The sequence below is a fragment of the Lynx rufus genome, unplaced genomic scaffold (genome assembly GCF_022079265.1).
Source record: "Lynx rufus isolate CCGP_SWC_20201006 ecotype Redwood Valley unplaced genomic scaffold, mLynRuf1.p SCAF_6, whole genome shotgun sequence".
Classification (NCBI taxonomy): Eukaryota; Metazoa; Chordata; class Mammalia; order Carnivora; family Felidae; genus Lynx; species Lynx rufus.
In genome coordinates this window covers 4,434,041-4,453,808 of record NW_025814878.1, presented here as the reverse complement: position 1 = coordinate 4,453,808, position 19,768 = coordinate 4,434,041, and the positions used below count along the sequence as shown (strand labels likewise).

Genomic DNA, 19,768 nt, shown 5'->3' with positions numbered 1-19,768 from the left:
AGATGTTCTGTAGGAAGTGACGTGACTGGGTCTTTTGTTAAAAAACAAGTAACTGGGCATCTATGGAGAGTGTGTTGGCAGGACCACTGTGATGGTCCAGGGGAGAGATGACAGGGCAGAGTCAGATTCCAGCAGCCAAGAGAAAAGCAGAAGCACTCATCACGCGTTCTGGACTTAGAAAGAACAGGCCGGGCTTGCTGGATTGACCGTAGGGGTCAAGGTGAGACCTTACTGAGAGGGTGACGACCTTACTACTTTGGAGACGCCCGCCTGGGAAGGGGCCCGCTGGTAGCGCTCACTGTTAGCGCCTGCACTGTGGACAGCTGCGGGAGGAACGAGAGAGAAGTCCCGTGTTGACTTGGGGATGTGCTAAGGCGGTAGGTGGTGGAATGTCTGTCTGGAGCTGGGCAGAGCGTTGGAATTAGGAACCATTTCAGGGAACTCAGCAGAGGAGTGGGATGGAACATCATGGGATGGATGGGATCACCAAGAATTGGGAGAGTTCTGGCGGACGTTAGCAAACACCCAGCGTGGTTTTTCCCTTTATGCTCATCAATCCCCAGCGCTCACTTGGCTCTGAGAACGTAGCATCTAAGCCTCTGCCCTTTGAGCGCCTCCCGAGGCCCGCACACTCCGAGCTCTTTGGCACCCTTCCAGGTGCAGGCGCGCTGTGAAATTGAGGCATGATAGTGAATATCATTGGAAGAAATACAGAAAAAGAGCAAATACTGTTTTCACGGAATTGCTTCTCGGATCCCTTAAACAGTAGTACCTCTATTTAGATGTTTGGGGTATGTGAATTTCTCGATATGTTATCCTTAGTCGAGAGAAACGTAAAGCCCAAAGCCTTGGTTTTCACAACTATTATGGATCAGTGAGAGGCAAAAATGAATCATTTCAAAATTTTAAGTATTTATTTTTTACTTTTTTTAACATCTATTCATTTTTGAGAGACAGAGTGTGAGCAGGGGAGGGGCAGAGAGAGGGAGGCACAGAATCCGAAGCAGGCTCCAGGCCTGAGCCGTCATCACAGAGCCTGATGTGGGCCTCGAACCCACAGACCGTGAGATTATGACCTGAGCCGAAGTCGGATGCTCAACCGACTGAGCCCCTCAGGCGCCCCATTTCAACATTTTAAGTATTAGGCATGTATCGTTTAACTACCAAATGAGATTATGTTTCATGTGTATTTCTTAATAACATTTCAGGTATGTTCCACAGAGTAAAATAATCTAATTTTTCGTTTCAAAAAGTTTCAGAGCTGTCTGTTCCAAGTGAATATTCTACAGAACATGCAATAAATCTGTAAGCTCAGAAACTCAAAAGCCTTGTAAACGTTGGAGGTGGTTATTTTTCTTAGTGGTATGAGATATTAGAAAGAACATTTTGTTCTTGCTGATGGTGGTTGTATCACATTTTTAGGCTCTGAAAATATGACAGTAACATGGGGAAAATAATTAGTAGTGTTTGGAATCTGGCTTCAAAAGCTATGTGAACCGTTTCCATTAGCCCCACCTGTATGCTATATTAGACACTGAGAGTTGTATTTCTTTTGTTTCTGTGTGCCTACAGTTTTTCTTATTGTGAAAATAAATTGGGTGGAGGGGATGATTGTGGATTACCTTGTTAGGCACTAGCAAGCTGTATCATGTGTTTTCATCAACTGTGTAAGTGATACAGTGGCTGAGAGGGGACCCCCTTCTCACATTTCCCCGGGACATTTCAGCTCACCTGCTACCTTACCATGCTGGTGTAGTTAGCACCAAATTAAAGCAGATAAACAGAAAACCCACAGGAAACAAATTTTTTTCTCGCCCTGTCCCTGTTACAATAAGTTTCGCATTCCTCAGTTCACATTATTCTGTCGGTGAACTGGTGGTGCTCCGATTTCTTATGTAATGGCCAACATTAGGGGAAAGCCCGCTCTTCGTTGCTGCCGCTGGCCTACAGCGTGGTGTAGGGCAGAGACCAGAACCTGTCCCAGCCTCAGTGGCCCTAAGCGTCCTTGGCCCCACCCGCCCGCCCCCCACTTCTATAATTCATTACTGATTGAAGGATTGATTAATTGCTTATAAGTGAACAGTAAGTGAATATTTACATATTGTATATCTAAACAGTATATTTTGAATACCCGTTAATATCTTTATACATCATCCTTTTTCTTAATGCTCCAGTAGTGAACGTGTTGTTTCATCATGCTTTGCTCTTCTTAAACATGAAGCTGTGATTATTGACGTATAGCTGTTTTTTCACATGTGTAAGAGTGTGTCTGTGAAATAGATTCTTAAAAGAATAACCGAGGGGCACCTGGGTGGCTCAGTCGGTTGAGCGACTGACTTCGACTCAGGTCGTGATCTCGTGGTCCGTGAGTTCAAGCCCCGCGTCGGGCTCTGTGCTGGCAGCTCAGTCCCTGGAGCCCGCTTCGGATGCTGTGTCTCCCCCCTCTCTGCCCCTCCCCTGCTCATTCTCTCTCTCTCTCTCTCAATAATAAACATTAAAAAATTTAAAAAAAAAAGAATAACCGAATCAAGGGATGTGAACTTTTTTTTTTTTTTTTTTTTTTTTAGTTTACGGAGTATCTTTTACTCCGTAACAAACTGCCACTAAAAGCGGTTTTCAACAACAGCACTTGGGTATGTCTCACAGTCCTCTGGTGGGCGGGGTGGTTCTTCATTTCGAGTTGTCAGCCGGGACCCTGAGGCAGCCTCTGTCACCTGGAAGCCTGATTAGGGACTCTGCTGGAGCCGCGATCACTTGAATGGCCGGTGTCATCTGGAGGGTCTGTGGGGAACTCGTCTGAACCTGTCGGCTAGGGGGCCTCCCCCCGGGCCGTCCCACGGAGCTTCTGGGGCGCCTCGTGGCATGGTGGATGGGTCACAGACACTCCAAGTTAAAAGTTAAGTTAAAAGTTGCTTGTCAGTTTAATAGTCTTCACATGAACGTGGAACAGTGTGTGGCCCTCACTCCCTTACCAAGAATGATCATTATCAGTCCTTTTAATAGTTGCCAGTCAGATGGGGGGGGGGGGAGGAGTGGAGGGGACGGGAGGGCCTCATAGTTGTTTTGACTTGTATTTCTTTAATTACTAGTGAAACCAGACACCTTTTCATATATTGATGGGCCATTTGTTTTCTTTTTTTCTGAATGTCCATTTATGCGTTTACCCATTTTTTTAAAAATCTGGTTGTCTTTTTCCTTACCTATTTCTAAAGAATTTTTCTTGTATCAAGGAATTAAGCTATTTAACTTTAATTATCCCCCTTAATGTTTGCCTGTCTCTGTTCTTCCATTTATAAAACGGAAAGTAACATCAAAACTCATTCTACCACACGGGGACTTAAGGTGGACGATACAGTGTGAGATAGCTCACTTGCAAAGCACAGAGCCCCCCGCCCGTGTGAGACCCCATTATCTGCACCTCTGTTCTAGCAAATTCCATCAGCTCACAGACGTTTAATCAGCTTTTGCTTCGTGTCACATAAAAGTAACCTTCCTAGGATGAAGAAAGGTAGTAGCACTGTATACCAATTAAGATTTGCATTAAAATGTTTAATTTGCCTACAGGCTAGTTTTTGGGCTTGACCCAATTTCCTTCAGGCTCTGAGCTGATGCTAATTTGCATATTTGACCTAATTGCCACTCTACGCCCTGATAGAAATACTAGTATTTCATCCATTCTTGAGTTATTCTTAATCCCCTAGTGGTTTTCCTTTTCCTGGTTTTGGAGTGAGTCTGCTGATAGGTATTCGTGCTAAGCTTTTTTCTTTTTTCCCCCATAAGGAAAGGGAACTAACTTTACCCATACAGCTGACCCTTGAACAACACAGGTTTACACAGATTTTTTTCAATAAATAGATGTATGGTACTAGAAATGTTTTTCTTTTCTTTTTTTTTTTTTTTAAGTTTATGTGTTTTGAGAGAGAGAGAAAGAGAGCATGCTTTCAAGCCAGGGAGAGGGAGAGAGAATCCCAAGCAGGCTCCGACTTGTTAGCACGGATCCCAACACGGGGGTCGATCTCACAAACCAAGAGATCATGACCTGAGCTGAAATCAAGAGTCAGATACTTAATTGACTGAGCCAGCTAGGCGCCCCATAAATGTGTTTTCTCGTAAGATTTTCTTAACATTTTCTTTTCTTTTCTTTAGCTTTGTTGTAAGAATACAGTATATAGTACATATAATGTACAAAATATGTGTTAATTGACTATGTACGTTATTGGCAAGGCTTCTAGTCAACGGTGGCCTGCTAGTAGTTGATTTTAAGGGGGAGTCCAAAGTTGTACATGGATTTTCAACTTCGCGGGGCTGAGCACCTCTAACCCGCGCAAGAAGGGTCAACTGTATATGCGTTTCTTTCTCACAACCACTGCGTGAGGTGGTATTACCAACTTTACTTCATCGACAGGGAGTTGAACTCAGAAGTTTGATAACCTACCCAAGAAAGGGCCGATGTTCGCTCTCTACCTTCCTTCATAACAAATTACCACAAACTCAGCAGCCTAAAACAACATCAGTTTACGGTCCCATGTTCCCGCGGGCTCTCAGCTCAGGGCCTTACACGGCAGACATCAGCATGTCAGCCAGGACTCAGGGCCCTCTTCCGAGCTCGTTGAGGTTGTTGGCAGATTTGGTTCCTCGAAGTCGAAGGACTGAGGTCTCATTGTCTTGTTGGCTGTCGTCTGCCTTCACAGTCCTAGAAGCTGCCACCTTTGTGAATATGTGGCCTTCTCCACTGCATGGTGGTTGCCTCCTCAAGGGCGGCAGGCGGGTGTCTCTGACTTCTAGACACAGATTGAAAGGGCACGCCTGGATAATCTCCCTTTTAGTTGACTGCCAGTCAGCTGATGAGTCACTTTAGTTACATCTGTGAAATCCCTTTGGCCATCGAATGTAATGTAATCATGGGAGCCACGTTCCCATCATATTCATGGGTTCTACCGGTACTCCAGGTGGGGGCTCATTTCAGGCCCGTGCATGGGGTCAGGGATGGGGATCTTGGGGTCCTTCCTGAGTCCAGACCATATTAAGTCCAGACCATAATTGTCGGCCATATTAAGACTGAGACATCTACATCTGCCATATTGAGGTTAACAGAAATGACTAGAAGGGCTGTCTGGGCCCCTTGGGGGTCGAAAATGCTTAATTTTATATCCGTGATTTAAAATGTTGCAGTGCCTGGGAGCAGTGAGCCCTTTATGACTCAAGGACAGATGCCCACTAGCAGTGTGCAGGACGTGTATAACCAGAGTCCCTCCGGAGCGCTATCCGGTCTGGGCATGGGGCGGCAGCAGTTTCCCTACGGAGCCGGCTACGACCGAAGGTGAGTGTTTTCTAAGACGACACGGAGAGAGTGCTAGAAACTGCACTCTCCTCACACGTGCGTTTCCGAGCCCGGGGAGCCGACGACAGCACACAATACCTGCTTTCCCGCTAAGCATCGTGTGGGGTGGCTGCCTTCAGGACGGGGGAGGGGGACGCCTGAGAACCAGGTGGTCCTCTCAGCACCCGGATGCTTGGCCCCTGTCCCTGCACCGAGACCCCTACCTCCAGCTGCCCCGCGTGGCTCCTCCTGTGAACGGCCACAAAGTCAGGCGTGTAGCATCACCCGACCGCCTTCCCGCCTGCATTTCTTCCCTCGGGAAAGCCACCCAGGAAGCTCTCGAAAAAGTCTTCCAGGCCTTGTCTTCTCAGATGTTTCCATTCTTCCCTGAGAACGTGTGAAACGGAGAGAGAATACTCTGCTCCTTAAGAAACATCTCTGAGGAAAGCCACGGCAGGCTTTTTCTTCAGGGTGGCCTCTGGACACTGAAATGTTGGGCTTCAGCGCTCATCCAGATTAGTTTTAGTTAGATGGAAGGAAAGTCATTGAAGTGACTCTGAGAGGTCGCCGGAAACTGCTTCCTAAACTAGTGGCTTATGGGAGACTTCTTTTTGTGAAGCAGGCCCCTTACCTGTGCCCCTGACCTAAGTACTTACTACGAAAGCCCCTTCCCCTGGATGGGAGGTTCTTTACCTCACCGTCGCACAGGTGCTCAGAAACAAAGTCTTGAATGTAATATTTGTGATTTTGGAAGGAAACTGAGGCTCACTAGAGGACTCTGTTTGTAACTGTGGCCACAGGGGCATGGCTCGGGGTAGGGATGGCTGGTGTGGTGGTGTTCCTCACAGACTGCCCACCTGCTGGGCCGCGGGCAGTGGTGAAGTCTTGGGAAGGTTCCCTCCCTCCCCCCGCCCCACCCCGTAACACAAACAGGAAGGAAGGAAGTTTGAAAATCACTGTTTTTACCAAATAATATTTCTTTCTGGCACTTTCTGTGCACCTGGTCCTTGCGATTACATAGCCATCACAAGCTTAAAGTGATTTGGTACTTTCTAGTAGCGACTTAAGAACCTAGACTTCGGATTCTTACCCTGGCCATAAGTGTGGTGACTGTTTATTTGTGGTGTGTCCGTTAACCAGTTAACCATCATGCTTAGTGTGCCGGAGCAGGGGTTTGACTTAGATCCGTTTTTGAGGATCCAAGAGAAACTCTTTTTTCCTTTTCCTTCCTTCCTTCCTTCTCTCCTTCCTACCTTCCAATGAGATTAGGAGAACAACTCTCTTGGAACATATATTCGTAAATGAACCCAGGCAGATGCGCTGTTCTGTTTCTTCTAGAATGCTTTCTAGAACTGGTTTAGGTCATCTGGCTGTACCCCATTAGGGCTTATTTACCTTTGATAGATTTTCTAAAAAGTGTTACTTTGTTCAGCTTAAATTTTATCTATGTCAATTCTATTTCTTTCCTCAACTGTAAGCTTCCTTCTAGCTGTTAATGCCCTTCACAAACACGTCTCCTATGTCTGTTTTACCCGTGATCTTCTAAAAATTCATTTATTTTCTTTCTTATTTTCATTCCTTGCCCAGTTTAGGCATATATTCAATCCAAGTATTGTCTTTCTTACAGGATTCAATCGATACACTAAGTAAACCGGTTTATCCCTTTAAACTTCAAATCTATTGCTCTTTTAAGCGTGCTACTTTTATGGTATTTATAGCTGCTCAGTGTAATGGCAGTTGAAAAATAAGTGTATTAGTCATTCCCATTTTAAGATTTAGAAATGTAAAAAAGATTTAAACGTAGGAGTACGTTTAAATCAACCCCATCACTCTTGTAAGTCCTCTCTGTTACTCTTTTCTGTGGCCTTGTAGGGTCATGGGACTTCAAAATTTTGAGTAGGTCTATTTTTACAATTATTAGCTAACTCAGTATCATTTTGGATGAATCGCGAAGTACGCTTTTTAAGAGATTGAACACTTCCTATTCATAATGAGAAGATAAGTAGAGACAGTTTCCGTGGTTATACGTCTGTGTTCTGGCACTCCCAGAAATCCCGCTTTGATTCTTACGTTGCTTTTGTTATCTCCTGCTTTCATGAACACCTCACATCACCATGTTGTGACACTCCCCGGGGCCGCGTCAGTGGGTGGGCGGAGGCTCCTCTCAAAGGCAGAGGGTGCCAGCCTGTCCTGCCGGGACTCCTCACACACCTACTAGCCAGGAGATTGGCAGCGTTCCCAAAACGGGTGTGCCCATCCCTTTGGCTAAAAGTTCAAGTGCTGTTTCTGCTTGGCGTGCCTCTGTTGGAAGGTGTTGTGCAGTGAGGGAGAGACCAGACCACTCGGGGGTGCAGAATTCCCAGCAGTGAACTGTTCATTTCTCTCTCGGCCTGAGGTCTTTTGAAAATGAAGTTCTCTTTGAATGGCTCATTCTAGGCACGAACCTTACGGGCAGCAGTACCCAGGCCAAGGCCCTCCCTCAGGACAGCCGCCATATGGAGGACACCAGCCCGGCCTGTATCCACAGCAGCCGGTGAGTTGGCGGGCAGGAATGCATCTCTGTGCTTTCTGTTTAAAACTCAAATTTGCGTTACTTCTGAGAAGTTTTAGGAAGTATAACAAAAAACAGTGGTATTTATTGAACAATCAGGATATATTTGCTCGTGCTAGAAAATATTGTTAGGATTTTAAAGTCAGCACATTTTAAAAAGCTCTTGATATATGGGATCCCGAAACAAATATAACATGTTGTAGGAAGCAAAGGACGTTCGTCCTTGTAAATAACGCCCGGCCGGAGTAAAGGTTTTTTAAACGGGTGTCTGGTGTGTGTGTTGTCCTGTCAGGTGCCTGAACTGAAATTTGTCGATGTTTTAAAGAAGGTGTGTAGAAGAAAAAAAACAACTTCAAATATTATATACCAGTGTCAAAAGTTAAAAGTTAATTGGCTTTTTAAGAACAAGATCTTAAGGACCGCGTGTTTTGCTGACATGGGGGGGGGGGCGTCACGCTGGCCTTCGCGGCCGTGGGTCTTCAATTGTGTAAGATAACCTTGCAGATGTCGCTACTGATGCAGAGAATTGCCCACCATGCTGTGGCCGTTCAGACACAGGACTTTGCTGTCTCGAAACAACTTTTCAGGTGTAAGACCTCTGGTAACATGGAAGGGGTTTTAAGCATTGAATTCTACTGGAGCGTGTATGTACGTGACTTTTATTTTTACACCAGCTGGTCCTAAACAGCTTCTGGGTGAGGTGAAAGAACACGAACACATCCACATCTCTCTACGTCAGGAGGTTCCCACCTGATGGGGTGCTGACACCCGGATGTCCCCAGGAGGGGGACCTAGTAACGTGGGCTGCACCGGGCCTGCTGTCAGAGGCTGGGACCAGCGGGGCTTGCGGGGGAGACTCTGACCTGCACAGCTGGAAGTCGGGGTGGGGGCCGTAGACCGTAGGGTGTCCGTGCAGGCCCGGTCTGAGGAGCCAGATGCCGCGGGGAGACATTGCTAACGCAAAGCTAGGCCTGAGAAATCTGTCCAGGGGCTTTCAGGCTGGCCTTCAGGAAGCTCAGTCCACTCTGGTGAGAGTTTTCCTCTTCCTGCCGAGGCACCTTCGTGTAGTCCCGAGCCCCTGTCTGGCGTCGCCTGTGTGGGAGTCTCCAAAGCCACGTCCTCCTATATTGCAGCCCTGAGAAATCCCAAAAGGGAGGAGAGATACCTACCAGGAAAAAGAGAGAGGAAGCTTTCTTTTCCCCACAGAAAATTCCAAGCACACGAAAACAAACTTTGGAAACCCTCTTCGGAGTCCATGATGTGGTATCCTAATCCGGAAATAGAGTGCCTAAATTGTTAGTCCTTAGTTGTCACAGGAGCTTCCCATACCCATTTTGAAATGAACATTCCACCAGGTAATAACTGTTTTGCATAATTTAAGTGTGTGATTATACCTGTAAAAGCACATCAGTGTGATTTGTCTTTATATGAATTTCAGAATTACAAACGCCATATGGACGGCATGTATGGGCCTCCGGCCAAACGCCACGAGGGAGACATGTACAACATGCAGTTCGGCAGCCAGCAGCAAGAGATGTATAACCAGTACGGAAGTTCCTACTCCGGACCGGACAGGAGGCCCATCCAGGGGCAGTATCCGTACCCCTACAACAGAGAGAGGGTGCAGGGCCCCGGGCAGATGCAGCCGCACGGGATCCCGCCTCCCATGATGGGCGGCCCCATGCAGTCGTCCTCCAGCGAAGGGCCTCAGCAGAGCATGTGGGCGACGCGCAATGATATGCCTTACCCCTACCAGAACCGGCAGGGCCCCGGGGGCCCGGCCCAGGCCCCGCCGTATCCAGGCATGAACCGCACGGATGATATGCTGGTACCTGAGCAAAGGATCAATCACGAGAGCCAGTGGCCTTCCCACGTCAGCCAACGTCAGCCTTATATGTCCTCTCCCGCCTCCATGCAGCCCATCACGCGCCCGCCTCAGTCATCCTACCAGACGCCTCCATCACTGCCAAACCACATCTCCAGAGCCCCCAGCCCCGCGTCCTTCCAGCGCTCCCTGGAGAGCCGCATGTCTCCCAGCAAGTCTCCCTTTCTGCCCTCTCTGAAGATGCAGAAGGTCCTGCCCACCGTCCCCACGGCCCAGGTCACGGGCCCGCCCCCCCAGCCACCCCCGATCCGAAGGGAGATCACCTTCCCTCCTGGCTCAGTCGAGGCATCGCAGCCAGTCTTGAAACAAAGGCGAAAGATTACCTCAAAAGATATCGGTAAGCGTTCCGGGCTCGGTCCGGAAATGAAGCCCAGTTGTGTTCTAGAATTTTCGTGTTAGCTTAGATCTAGCTCCCGTTAATCTCAAAGGGATGAAGTTCTTAGGACGACAAGCTGTCAAGCGGTGGTTCTGCGCAGGGGCAATACTTGGAAGCTGCTGATCTGAGTTCAGAAACCGTGCCCGAGAGGAGCGTGAATTGACGTGGGATTTTTCCACAGGAGCGTTATCTGTGCGCGAGAGTAGAGCCCCAAGTGAGAGACCAGGGGATCCTCAGCGACTACCGCGTTCTGAGCTTAAAGCTTTGACCTTAACCAGGCACTTAATCTCTGCAGTGTGAGCCTAACAGCCGAGAGGCTAATGAAATGCTGAGGTGGCCTGAGAAAATACGAGCCACTCTGTAATTTTGGTAACAACATACAGACCGTGAGCTTCCCCGGGAAAAAGTAGAAGCCTGCATGTGATACGTAGATAAACATATAGTATATACGGAATTTGATATGCTTTGATGTATAGAATTGATGGTAACCCGGTGCTGGTAGATATGGGCCCAGAAGCTATTTCAGTCGGGTGCAAATCGTGTTTATTCATTCTGTTGGGATGTTCTGAATGCTAATTAGAGATCTGGAACATCTAGGAGTACGCACAGTTTTTCTGCATTATTTTTGAAGTCCTTTTAATACGGCAAAGGAAATTATAGATGTTGGTCATACAAAAAAGTTTTCAAAAATCTCAAAATCACTTGACTTGAAATCATTTACTACAGGGACTAGAAAATCAAAGATATTAGAGATGTTTTCAACCATCAGAATTAAGGACCTGTACAGAGAGAGGGAGAGAGAAGTAAGGAGTTTTATAGAGAGGGGTGCTGGAGACAAGGAGGAGATACAGACACCGAGCACCATTTTCTATATGGAAAGATACACGTAAAAATATGCACATGTGTCTGTGTGTTTATGCGTGTGCACATAAATAAACGTTATTTAAATTTTTATACGTGTCTTTGCACATGTTAGATCAGTGTTTGTCTTCAGCCTGGGGAAAGTTATGTTCCTTATTTAAAGAAAAAAATTTTCTAATGTTTATTTATTTTTGAGAGAGAGAAAGAGAGAGAGACAGAGCGTGAATGGGGGAGGGCAGAGAGCGAGGGAGACACAGAATCCGAAGCGGGCTCCAGGCTCCGAGCCATCAGCACAGAGCCCTATGCTCAAATCCACATAGGGCTCAAATCCACAAACTGCGAGATTGTGCCCTGAACCGAAGTGGGACGCTTAACCGGCTGAGCCACCCAGGCGCCCCTATGTTCCTTATTTTAAAAAGGAAGTTTGCCTTTTCTGTTAGAAAAGTTTTGTGTGCCTCATAGAAAATAGGAAACGTAGATGAGATCAACCTAGAGGTGGAAACCCACGGCCCCCCCAGCACAGGAGATCACTGCTGATGTCTGGCATTGGCTGTGGCCCTGGTGACTTCTGACCGCACAGGCCTGCTCGCGCCTTGTGCTTCCGCCCGCTTCCCGAGACAGAAATTTCAGACCTATCGCGGGCCTCTTCTCCCAGCCCCATCTTACGGCAGATCCTGCAAACGTCTTCTCTAACCCCTCTCTCTTCTTCGGTAACAGGAAGGGGGGAAAGAAAAGCGCAGTCGCTCTGTTTCCCATCCCCTGGCTCAGACCAAGCTGTTGAAAAATCTGAACCATCAAAGTGCTAATAATTGTCAGCAGCATGTTCTGAGGGCAGGAGCTCGGATAGAAGAGGACAGCAAGGGAATATCAAGACTCTGTATCTGAGAATGTGCTGCCGCATACTCACCAGCCTTCCAGAGATCTGCCAGAGGGGCCTCCCTGAGACATTTGGGAATGGAGCGGGCCAAAGAAGACAACCAGTTTTTTTGCTGTGACTCCATTACTAACACTCTGCCGCATCATTACAGAGTCCGTTAGGGACTAAAGGAGATAAATCGGAGATGAGAAAGGGCCCTTGTGCTTGTTGGCACTCCCACCTCTAGAAGCACTTTGGGCTCATGTGTAACCAACAAGCCAAAGGATCTTAAACGACAGCAGTTTCTTAGTAAGCGGCCCCCTCCGTGTGAATTCTGGAAACGATCGCGTTTAACTGCGCCTCGGCACATTTGTTTGAAATCCGTACTCACTCAACACCCCGCTTCTTTCTTCTTATGCTTTCGTTATTTTCTGTTCTTTCGTGCGCAGAGTTAATATTCACCTCATCCTTGTCCTTTCCCCTGGTTTTAGTTACTCCTGAGGCCTGGCGTGTGATGATGTCCCTCAAGTCCGGTCTTTTGGCTGAAAGTACATGGGCTCTGGACACCATTAACATCCTCCTGTACGATGACAGCACTGTCGCCACCTTCAGTCTCTCCCAGGTACGCCAGCGCCCGTCCAGCCAGGGGCCGGGGTAGAACAAGAAAGTTCGGGAGCCCATGCTTGAACGCATGCCCAGAGTGGTGGGCACCCCGGGACGCAGGGCCGTCCTCGTGGCTGTTACACATGTAGAGCTGTCTGGGCGCTTAATCCGGGAATCATAATTCCTTCCAGGCTCCAGTATAATAAACACACGCGTACGTGTGCTTCTTCTGAGAGAACAGTCCCCTGTGCACACGTGTGTGTGTATGTGTGTGTGCGGCATAGATAACAGTGAAAGTAATTGTTCAGAATGAATATCAGCAGGCGGGTGGGAGGTAATCCAGACACGAAGCCGGCGCTGAAGTCAGGCTGAATACGCAAGAGCTTATAACGGGACATACTCTGCTTTCCGGTGAGACATAATCCCTTCCTTTTAATTAAAAAGAAATGTTATAGAAAATGTACGAGAGAGAGAGAGAGAGAGAGGCAGAGAGAACAGCTTGGTGAACCCCCGTATACCCATCATTCAGCTGAAATAGTTGTGAACTCACGGCCAAACTTGTTTCTTGGTCTCCTTCCTTCCTTTCTGCCTCTGTCCACCTTATTCTGAAGGAGTCATTGAAAAGCCTACTAATCTTAGTAAGCTTAACGCTGTCCTTTGTTCAGTGCTAGACTTAAGGTGTGGCTTCCAGCATTAATTGCTAGAAGAGAGAAGGGGAGCAGAGGGTTAGGGGAAATGGCCCAACTAAGCTACAGACTTGTAACGAAGTATGTAGAAACAAAAACAAGAAAAGGTAATTCTCCTTACTGAGTACGCACAATTCTCTGCTTTGGGGGGAGAAAACCAAAACATCTAATTACCTTGCTTCTGTCGAAATTAGACCAGAATCTTCCACTTGGTCTTTTCTTCTCACATTTCAGTCCTTCATGATAGCCCTGAAAGGCAATTTTTCACTTGATAGGAAGTGTATTAATAAGGTTATAAACATCGCTTGAAGTCCACTGTAACAGAAAATATTTAAAAATGTATACGCCTCCCTTAGAGTAATTGCCTTTCAGCCTTCTGTTGGGTGAACGACTGTTGATCACACATTTTAGTAACCAGAATTGCTTTGGTAACTTGCCCCTTCCCCTGCCCTGGGAAAAAAGTTCACTTTAAGTATGGTGGGGGCGGGGGGGAGATAAACGCCCAAACCTTCACTTGCAAAATTGTGTGCCTTCATCCCCTAAAAGTGAGTACTTTGTGGTTAGTACCTCAGTTTCCCCTTTCTTCTTAATAATTGTTTCAACCCCACTTTCAGGAAACTGATAGCAGGATATGAAAGTATGGTTGATTTCCAAAACACCTATCATTAAAGACTCCTGCCTTCCTTATTAATCCTTTATCATCCCTAAACGCGGTGGCGCGGGTGCTGGGGGCGGGGAGCTGGGGCAGTTGCTAATCATGGAGCGTGTTGATTTTCTTGATGCACACATTCGCTTAAAGGAAACAAAACTGGTTCTCATAGTTGCTTTTGTCTTTCAGTTAGAGTTGTGATAACTGAAATGTAAAATTGCATTCGATGAAACATTCTAATTCATTTATCAGGGACTAAATTGATTTGTTTTTAATTTTCTGTGTTTATGAGCTACTACATTGCTGAAATTATCTTCTCCCAAAGATATATGGAGAATGTAAATTAGAGTAACCTATGGCACCTGAGACAAAAATAACCATAAAATCCTAAGAATAATAACCATAAAAATCCAGGCAAGCAAGTCTCAGATAAATAGCAGAAGAGAACAGACTCACTTTGGGTGAATGAGTCTATAAAATCCACGTTCCCACTCTTCTGATATGGAGTGTGTTGTACCTAAATCAGAAGAAAAGACAAAGAGCACAAAGCAGTCCGTCACTGATACTATTAAAGGTAAGAAAATAACACGGAAGTTTCCGTACTGATAGAGTAGGAAAGTAAGCAGCAAATAAAAAACATGTGGTTTCGTCAACAATGTAAAATTCAGGAGATGGTTCCCACCCATCTATGGTTTCTCTTTCTTGGCCCAGACAAAAAGGAAATGAATCGTGTGAAAATCACCCTAAAAATGTATTGATAGTTATTAGGATTGTTACCCTTCTCAGTCCCCGTGTGAGGTTATGACGTTGTCCCCGTTCTTGTTCTTGTCCTCCTCTCTAGCTGTCCGGATTTCTGGAACTTTTAGTAGAGTACTTTAGAAAATGCCTAATTGACATTTTTGGAATTCTTACGGAATATGAGGTGGGAGACCCCAGCCAAAAAGCACTTGATCACAATGCGGGGAAGAGAGCTGACGGCCAGTCCTTGGCCGACGAGTCTGGGAAAGAGGAGGAGGGCACCGAGTGTGTGGACGAGGAGGACGACGAGGAGGACGACGAGGAGGACGACGAGGAGGAGGACGACGGGAAGACGGAGACCGAGGAGAAGAGCAGCTCGACTCTGGCCTCTCCCAACGCCACTGCGGATCCGAAGGAGAAGCCCAGGCAAGCTAGCAAGTTCGACAAGCTCCCGATAAAGATAGTCAAAAAGAACAACCTGTTTGTGGTCGACCGATCTGACAAGCTGGGTCGTGTTCAGGAGTTCAACAGCGGACTTCTGCACTGGCAGCTTGGTGGGGGGGACACCACCGAGCACATCCAGACTCACTTTGAGAGCAAGATGGAAATTCCTCCTCGCAGGCGTCCACCTCCCCCTCTGAGCTCCACCGGGAGGAAGAAAGAGCAGGAAGGAAAAGGCGATTCTGACGAGCAGCAAGAGAAGAGCATCATCGCAACCATCGACGACGTCCTCTGTGCTCGGCCGGGGGCGCTGCCCGAAGACGCAAACCCTGGTACCCAGACCGAGAGCGGGAAGTTTCCCTTTGGGATACATCAAGCCAAGAGTCACCGGAACATCAAGCTGCTGGAGGACGAGCCCAGGAGCCGAGACGAGACTCCTCTCTGCACCGTCGCGCACTGGCAGGATTCCCTGGCCAAGCGCTGCATCTGTGTGTCGAATATTGTCCGTAGCTTGTCTTTTGTGCCTGGCAATGACGCCGAAATGTCCAAACATCCAGGCTTGGTGCTGATCCTGGGGAAGCTGATTCTCCTTCACCACGAGCATCCAGAGAGGAAGCGAGCGCCGCAGACCTACGAGAAAGAGGAAGACGAGGACAAAGGGGTGGCCTGCAGCAAAGACGAGTGGTGGTGGGACTGCCTGGAGGTCCTAAGGGACAACACGCTGGTCACGTTGGCCAACATTTCCGGGCAGCTAGACTTGTCTGCGTACACAGAAAGCATCTGCCTGCCGATTCTGGACGGCTTGCTGCACTGGATGGTGTGCCCGTCGGCAGAGGCACAAGACCCCTTTCCAACCGTGGGACCCAACTCTGTCCTGTCGCCTCAGAGACTTGTGCTGGAGACCCTCTGCAAACTCAGTATCCAGGACAACAACGTGGACCTGATCTTGGCCACGCCTCCATTTAGTCGCCAGGAGAAATTCTACGCCACGTTAGTTAGGTACGTTGGGGATCGCAAAAACCCAGTCTGTCGAGAAATGTCCATGGCGCTCTTATCGAACCTTGCCCAAGGGGACGCGCTGGCAGCAAGGGCAATAGCTGTGCAGAAGGGAAGCATCGGAAACTTGATAAGCTTCCTAGAGGACGGGGTCACCATGGCCCAGTATCAGCAGAGCCAGCATAACCTCATGCACATGCAGCCGCCGCCTCTAGAACCACCTAGCGTGGACATGATGTGCAGGGCGGCCAAGGCTCTGCTGGCCATGGCCAGGGTGGACGAGAACCGCTCGGAATTCCTTCTGCACGAGGGTCGATTGCTGGATATCTCGATATCAGCCGTCCTGAACTCTCTGGTTGCGTCTGTCATCTGTGATGTACTGTTTCAGATTGGGCAGTTATGACATCAGTGAGAAGGCAGCATGTGTGAGTGAAAACTAGAGGCTCCCGTATAACTGGCTGTTTTCTGTTCTTGTTTATCCAGCGTAGGAAGAAGGAAAAGAAAATCTTTGCTCCTCTGCCCCATTCACTATTTACCAATTGGGAATTAAAGAAATAATTAATTCGAACAGTTATGAAATTAATATTTGCTGTCTGTGTGTATAAGTACATCCTTTTGGGGTTTTTTATTTTGTTTTTGTTTTTGTTTTTTTTTTAACCAAAGTTGCTGTCTAGTGCATTCAAAGGTCACTTGTTGTTTTTCACAGATTTTCTTTTGAATGTTCTTTTCCATGTTGTATTGCATTTTTGGGGAAGCAAATTGACTTTAATGAAACAAATTGCGGCGAAAGATGCTAAGATGGGAAAATTTCACCACACTGAGGCAAAAAAGGTGAAAAAGTGATCAACTTCCTAGGCATGTCATTCTTCAGATAATGAAAAAAACAAAACAAAACAAAACTGTATCCCATCACCCAAAGCTCTGTGCAATAGAAACTACTTCTAGAGATGTAGGAATAGGGGCTCAAGGAGGTGTGTCAGTCAGTAGTCAAACTATGAAGTGATACTGGTTTCTCCACAGGAAAATGGTTCCATTAGGCTAGGAGCAAAAACAATGTCGTTTGAAGTTAAGAGTGAAAACACATACCTGACAACGATCAACGGAAATTGCTTCCTCACCACTACCGTCAGTCATGTCTGCCGTCTGTCGTTGGACCTTCCACGTGACAGTTCTTCACAATTCCTTTAATCATTTTTTAAATATTTTTTTTTTTTTTTACTGCCTATGGGCTGTGATGTATATAGAAGTTGTACATTAAACACACCCTCATTTTTTCTTTTCTCTTTTCTTTTTTTCTGTTTTTTTTTTTTTTTAGTACAAAGTTTTTAGTTTCTTTTTCATGATGTGGTAACTACGAAGCGATGGTAGAGTTAAATAATTTTTTATTTTTATTTTATATATTTTTTCATTAGGGCCATATCTCCAAAAAAAGAAAAAAAAGAAAAAATACAAAAAACAAAAACAAACAAAAAAAAACAAACAAAAAAAAGAGGGTAATGTACAAGTTTCTGTATGTATAAAGTCATGCTCTATTTCGGGAGAGCAGCTGATCACAATTTGCTTCATGAATCAAGGTGTGGAAATGGTTGCATATGGATTGATTTAGAAAATGGTTACCAGTACAGACAAAAAAGAAAAAAATACAACTAAAAGGAAGAAACACAACTTCAAAGATTTTTCAGTGACGAGAATCCACATTTGTATTTCAAGATAATGTAGTTTAAAAAAAAAAAAAAGAAAAAAACTTGATGTAAATTCCTCCTTTTCCTCTGGCTTAATGAATATCATTTATTCAGTATAAAATCTTTATATGTTCCACATGTTAAGAATAAATGTACATTAAATCTTGTTAAGCACTGTGATGGGTGTTCTTGAATACTGTTCTAGTTTCCTTACAGTGGTTTCATAGTAACCAAGTTATCCACAAGAAATAGGGGAAATACAGCCGCGGACTAACAGAGTCCCTGTCACGAAACCCTGAGGTCGGGAGGGACCTGTAGGGTTGACCTGCTTTAGAGTGGGGGGGGGGGGCAACAGTTCGATTTTTCTCCAATTATTTAGCTAATGAGTCTTTGTTTGAAGCGATCGACGCGAACGACATTGAGGTCTGAGAATCTTCAGTATCTATGGGAGGTGGCTGCCGGCCCAGGAGCTCACAGGCCTGACAGCAGAACATTCTGCCTTTCACTAACCCCGTCTTGATTTTAATCAGAGTTCAGTCTAGTCCACGTTTCTTCTGTGTGCCTCAGAGGTATTTTGCATTTAGTTTACTCCACCGTGTATAATATTTATATTGTGCAATGTTAAAAAGAATATGTTATATTGTATGTGGTGTACATAGTGCAAAGTGATTATTTCTATTTCAGGGCATATTAATATTCTCATATTCCTTCCTACCTGGTGCACAGTAGCTTTTTAATACTGGTCACTTCTAATTTAAACCTTTTCTTTCCGGGTCCTTGACTGTTATCGCGTAACAATCGATCTCTTTGAAACTGCTGCAGAATCCAGCTGTTAGCGGACAGACACCCTCTGACTCTACCTCTTTACCACCCTCCCAGTCACGACACAGAAACCCCAAGTCCTTTCGCCAGACCCGTTGTCCGGGGTTGCACCTGGAAGAGTTAGACAAGAGCACGCAGCCACGACCAGCGTGTGAAACGTGACGCTAGTGTCACGAGAAACAGATTTTTCTGCGAGCAGTGTCCTCATCTGTCAGCCCCCACATTACTTAGTCACACAACCTTCGTACCTAACGAGGCAGCCAAATACATGTTGAATTAAAAGCCCATTTATAATTCTACTTTAAGTACATCTGCTTGCTGAGAACAGATTGTAGTGCTCTGAGCTTCAACTACCGAAGATTTGTAAGAGGGAATCGATAGGAGTCCAGTCGCTCTCTTACAGAGCACGAACACAAGGTGTGCAGAGACTCTGAAGCCATCCACTACCCCAATTTCTTTTGTCAACCGAAAGCATAAAATCATTACAAAAGACTGTTGTTTTCATGGTTTGAGTTGTAATCAGTACCTAGAGTCTGACCATTGAGCAACAAGTTTTTACATACCGATATGCAACGTAACCTCTAGAATAATCCAGGAAGACGTTAGCATCCTTTCTACATTCTCACCCCAGAATCAAGACTGCAGAAGCCCATGAAGAACTTACAACCTGCCTGAGATCATCCCGCCTACAAACTGAGTTATTGCTTTGTCCTAAAACTTAGTTGGTTTTTTTTTTTCTATGAGGCTTTTCAGAAACTTACAGGATGCCCGTACTTTAAATGTGTACAAAAAAAAAAAAAAAAAAAGATAAAAATAAAGGTGCAAAGAAAGTTTAGTATTTTGGAATGGTGCTATAAAGTTGAATCTGTTGGTATTCGAGTGCATTTTTTTAATGTCACATAAGAGATATTGGGTGGCACGTGCTCAGAAATGACTATTCAGATGTTTTGTTTGAGGTCGAGAATGACAGAGAATCCGTTTTTATTGGTGAATGTGGCCTATTCAGAAACTAGCTACACTGCTTTTGCAAAGTGAGAATAGAGAATGGTTTTTTCAGGGGGGTGTGAGCAGTTGGCTGACCCAGCGTCAGCTGCTAAGTACCTTTCTCATGGAAGGAATATGGCCTTTGCCCTGAAATCCATCCATTTAAAAACTGTTGGAAATCTTTCATTTCCCGTCAAACCCCATGTACCGATTCCTATGATCTGTTCACCTGCAAGGAAGCAGAGAAGGTATTAAATGAGCCAAAAATGACAATCCAAACAACCCATCTTCTTCTTGCTGGGTTCACTTCTTTGTCTG

General features: G+C 46.0%; 1 protein-coding gene across 9 annotated transcripts in view; it reads left to right on the top strand.

The window, feature by feature from the left end:
• The window catches only part of ARID1B (AT-rich interaction domain 1B), a 450,798-nt gene extending 431,468 nt beyond the window's left edge, over positions 1-19,330 (top strand). For all 9 annotated transcript variants that reach the window (XM_047102157.1, XM_047102162.1, XM_047102161.1 and 6 more), the window contains 5 exons: positions 5,173-5,320; positions 7,757-7,853; positions 9,310-10,093; positions 12,341-12,471; positions 14,629-19,330. In XM_047102157.1, the coding sequence (XP_046958113.1) occupies positions 5,173-5,320; positions 7,757-7,853; positions 9,310-10,093; positions 12,341-12,471; positions 14,629-16,365 (2,897 nt within the window). In that variant the 3' untranslated portion in view covers positions 16,366-19,330. The remainder of the gene's footprint in view (positions 1-5,172; positions 5,321-7,756; positions 7,854-9,309; positions 10,094-12,340; positions 12,472-14,628) is intronic.
• The last annotated feature ends 438 nt before the right edge of the window (positions 19,331-19,768 follow it).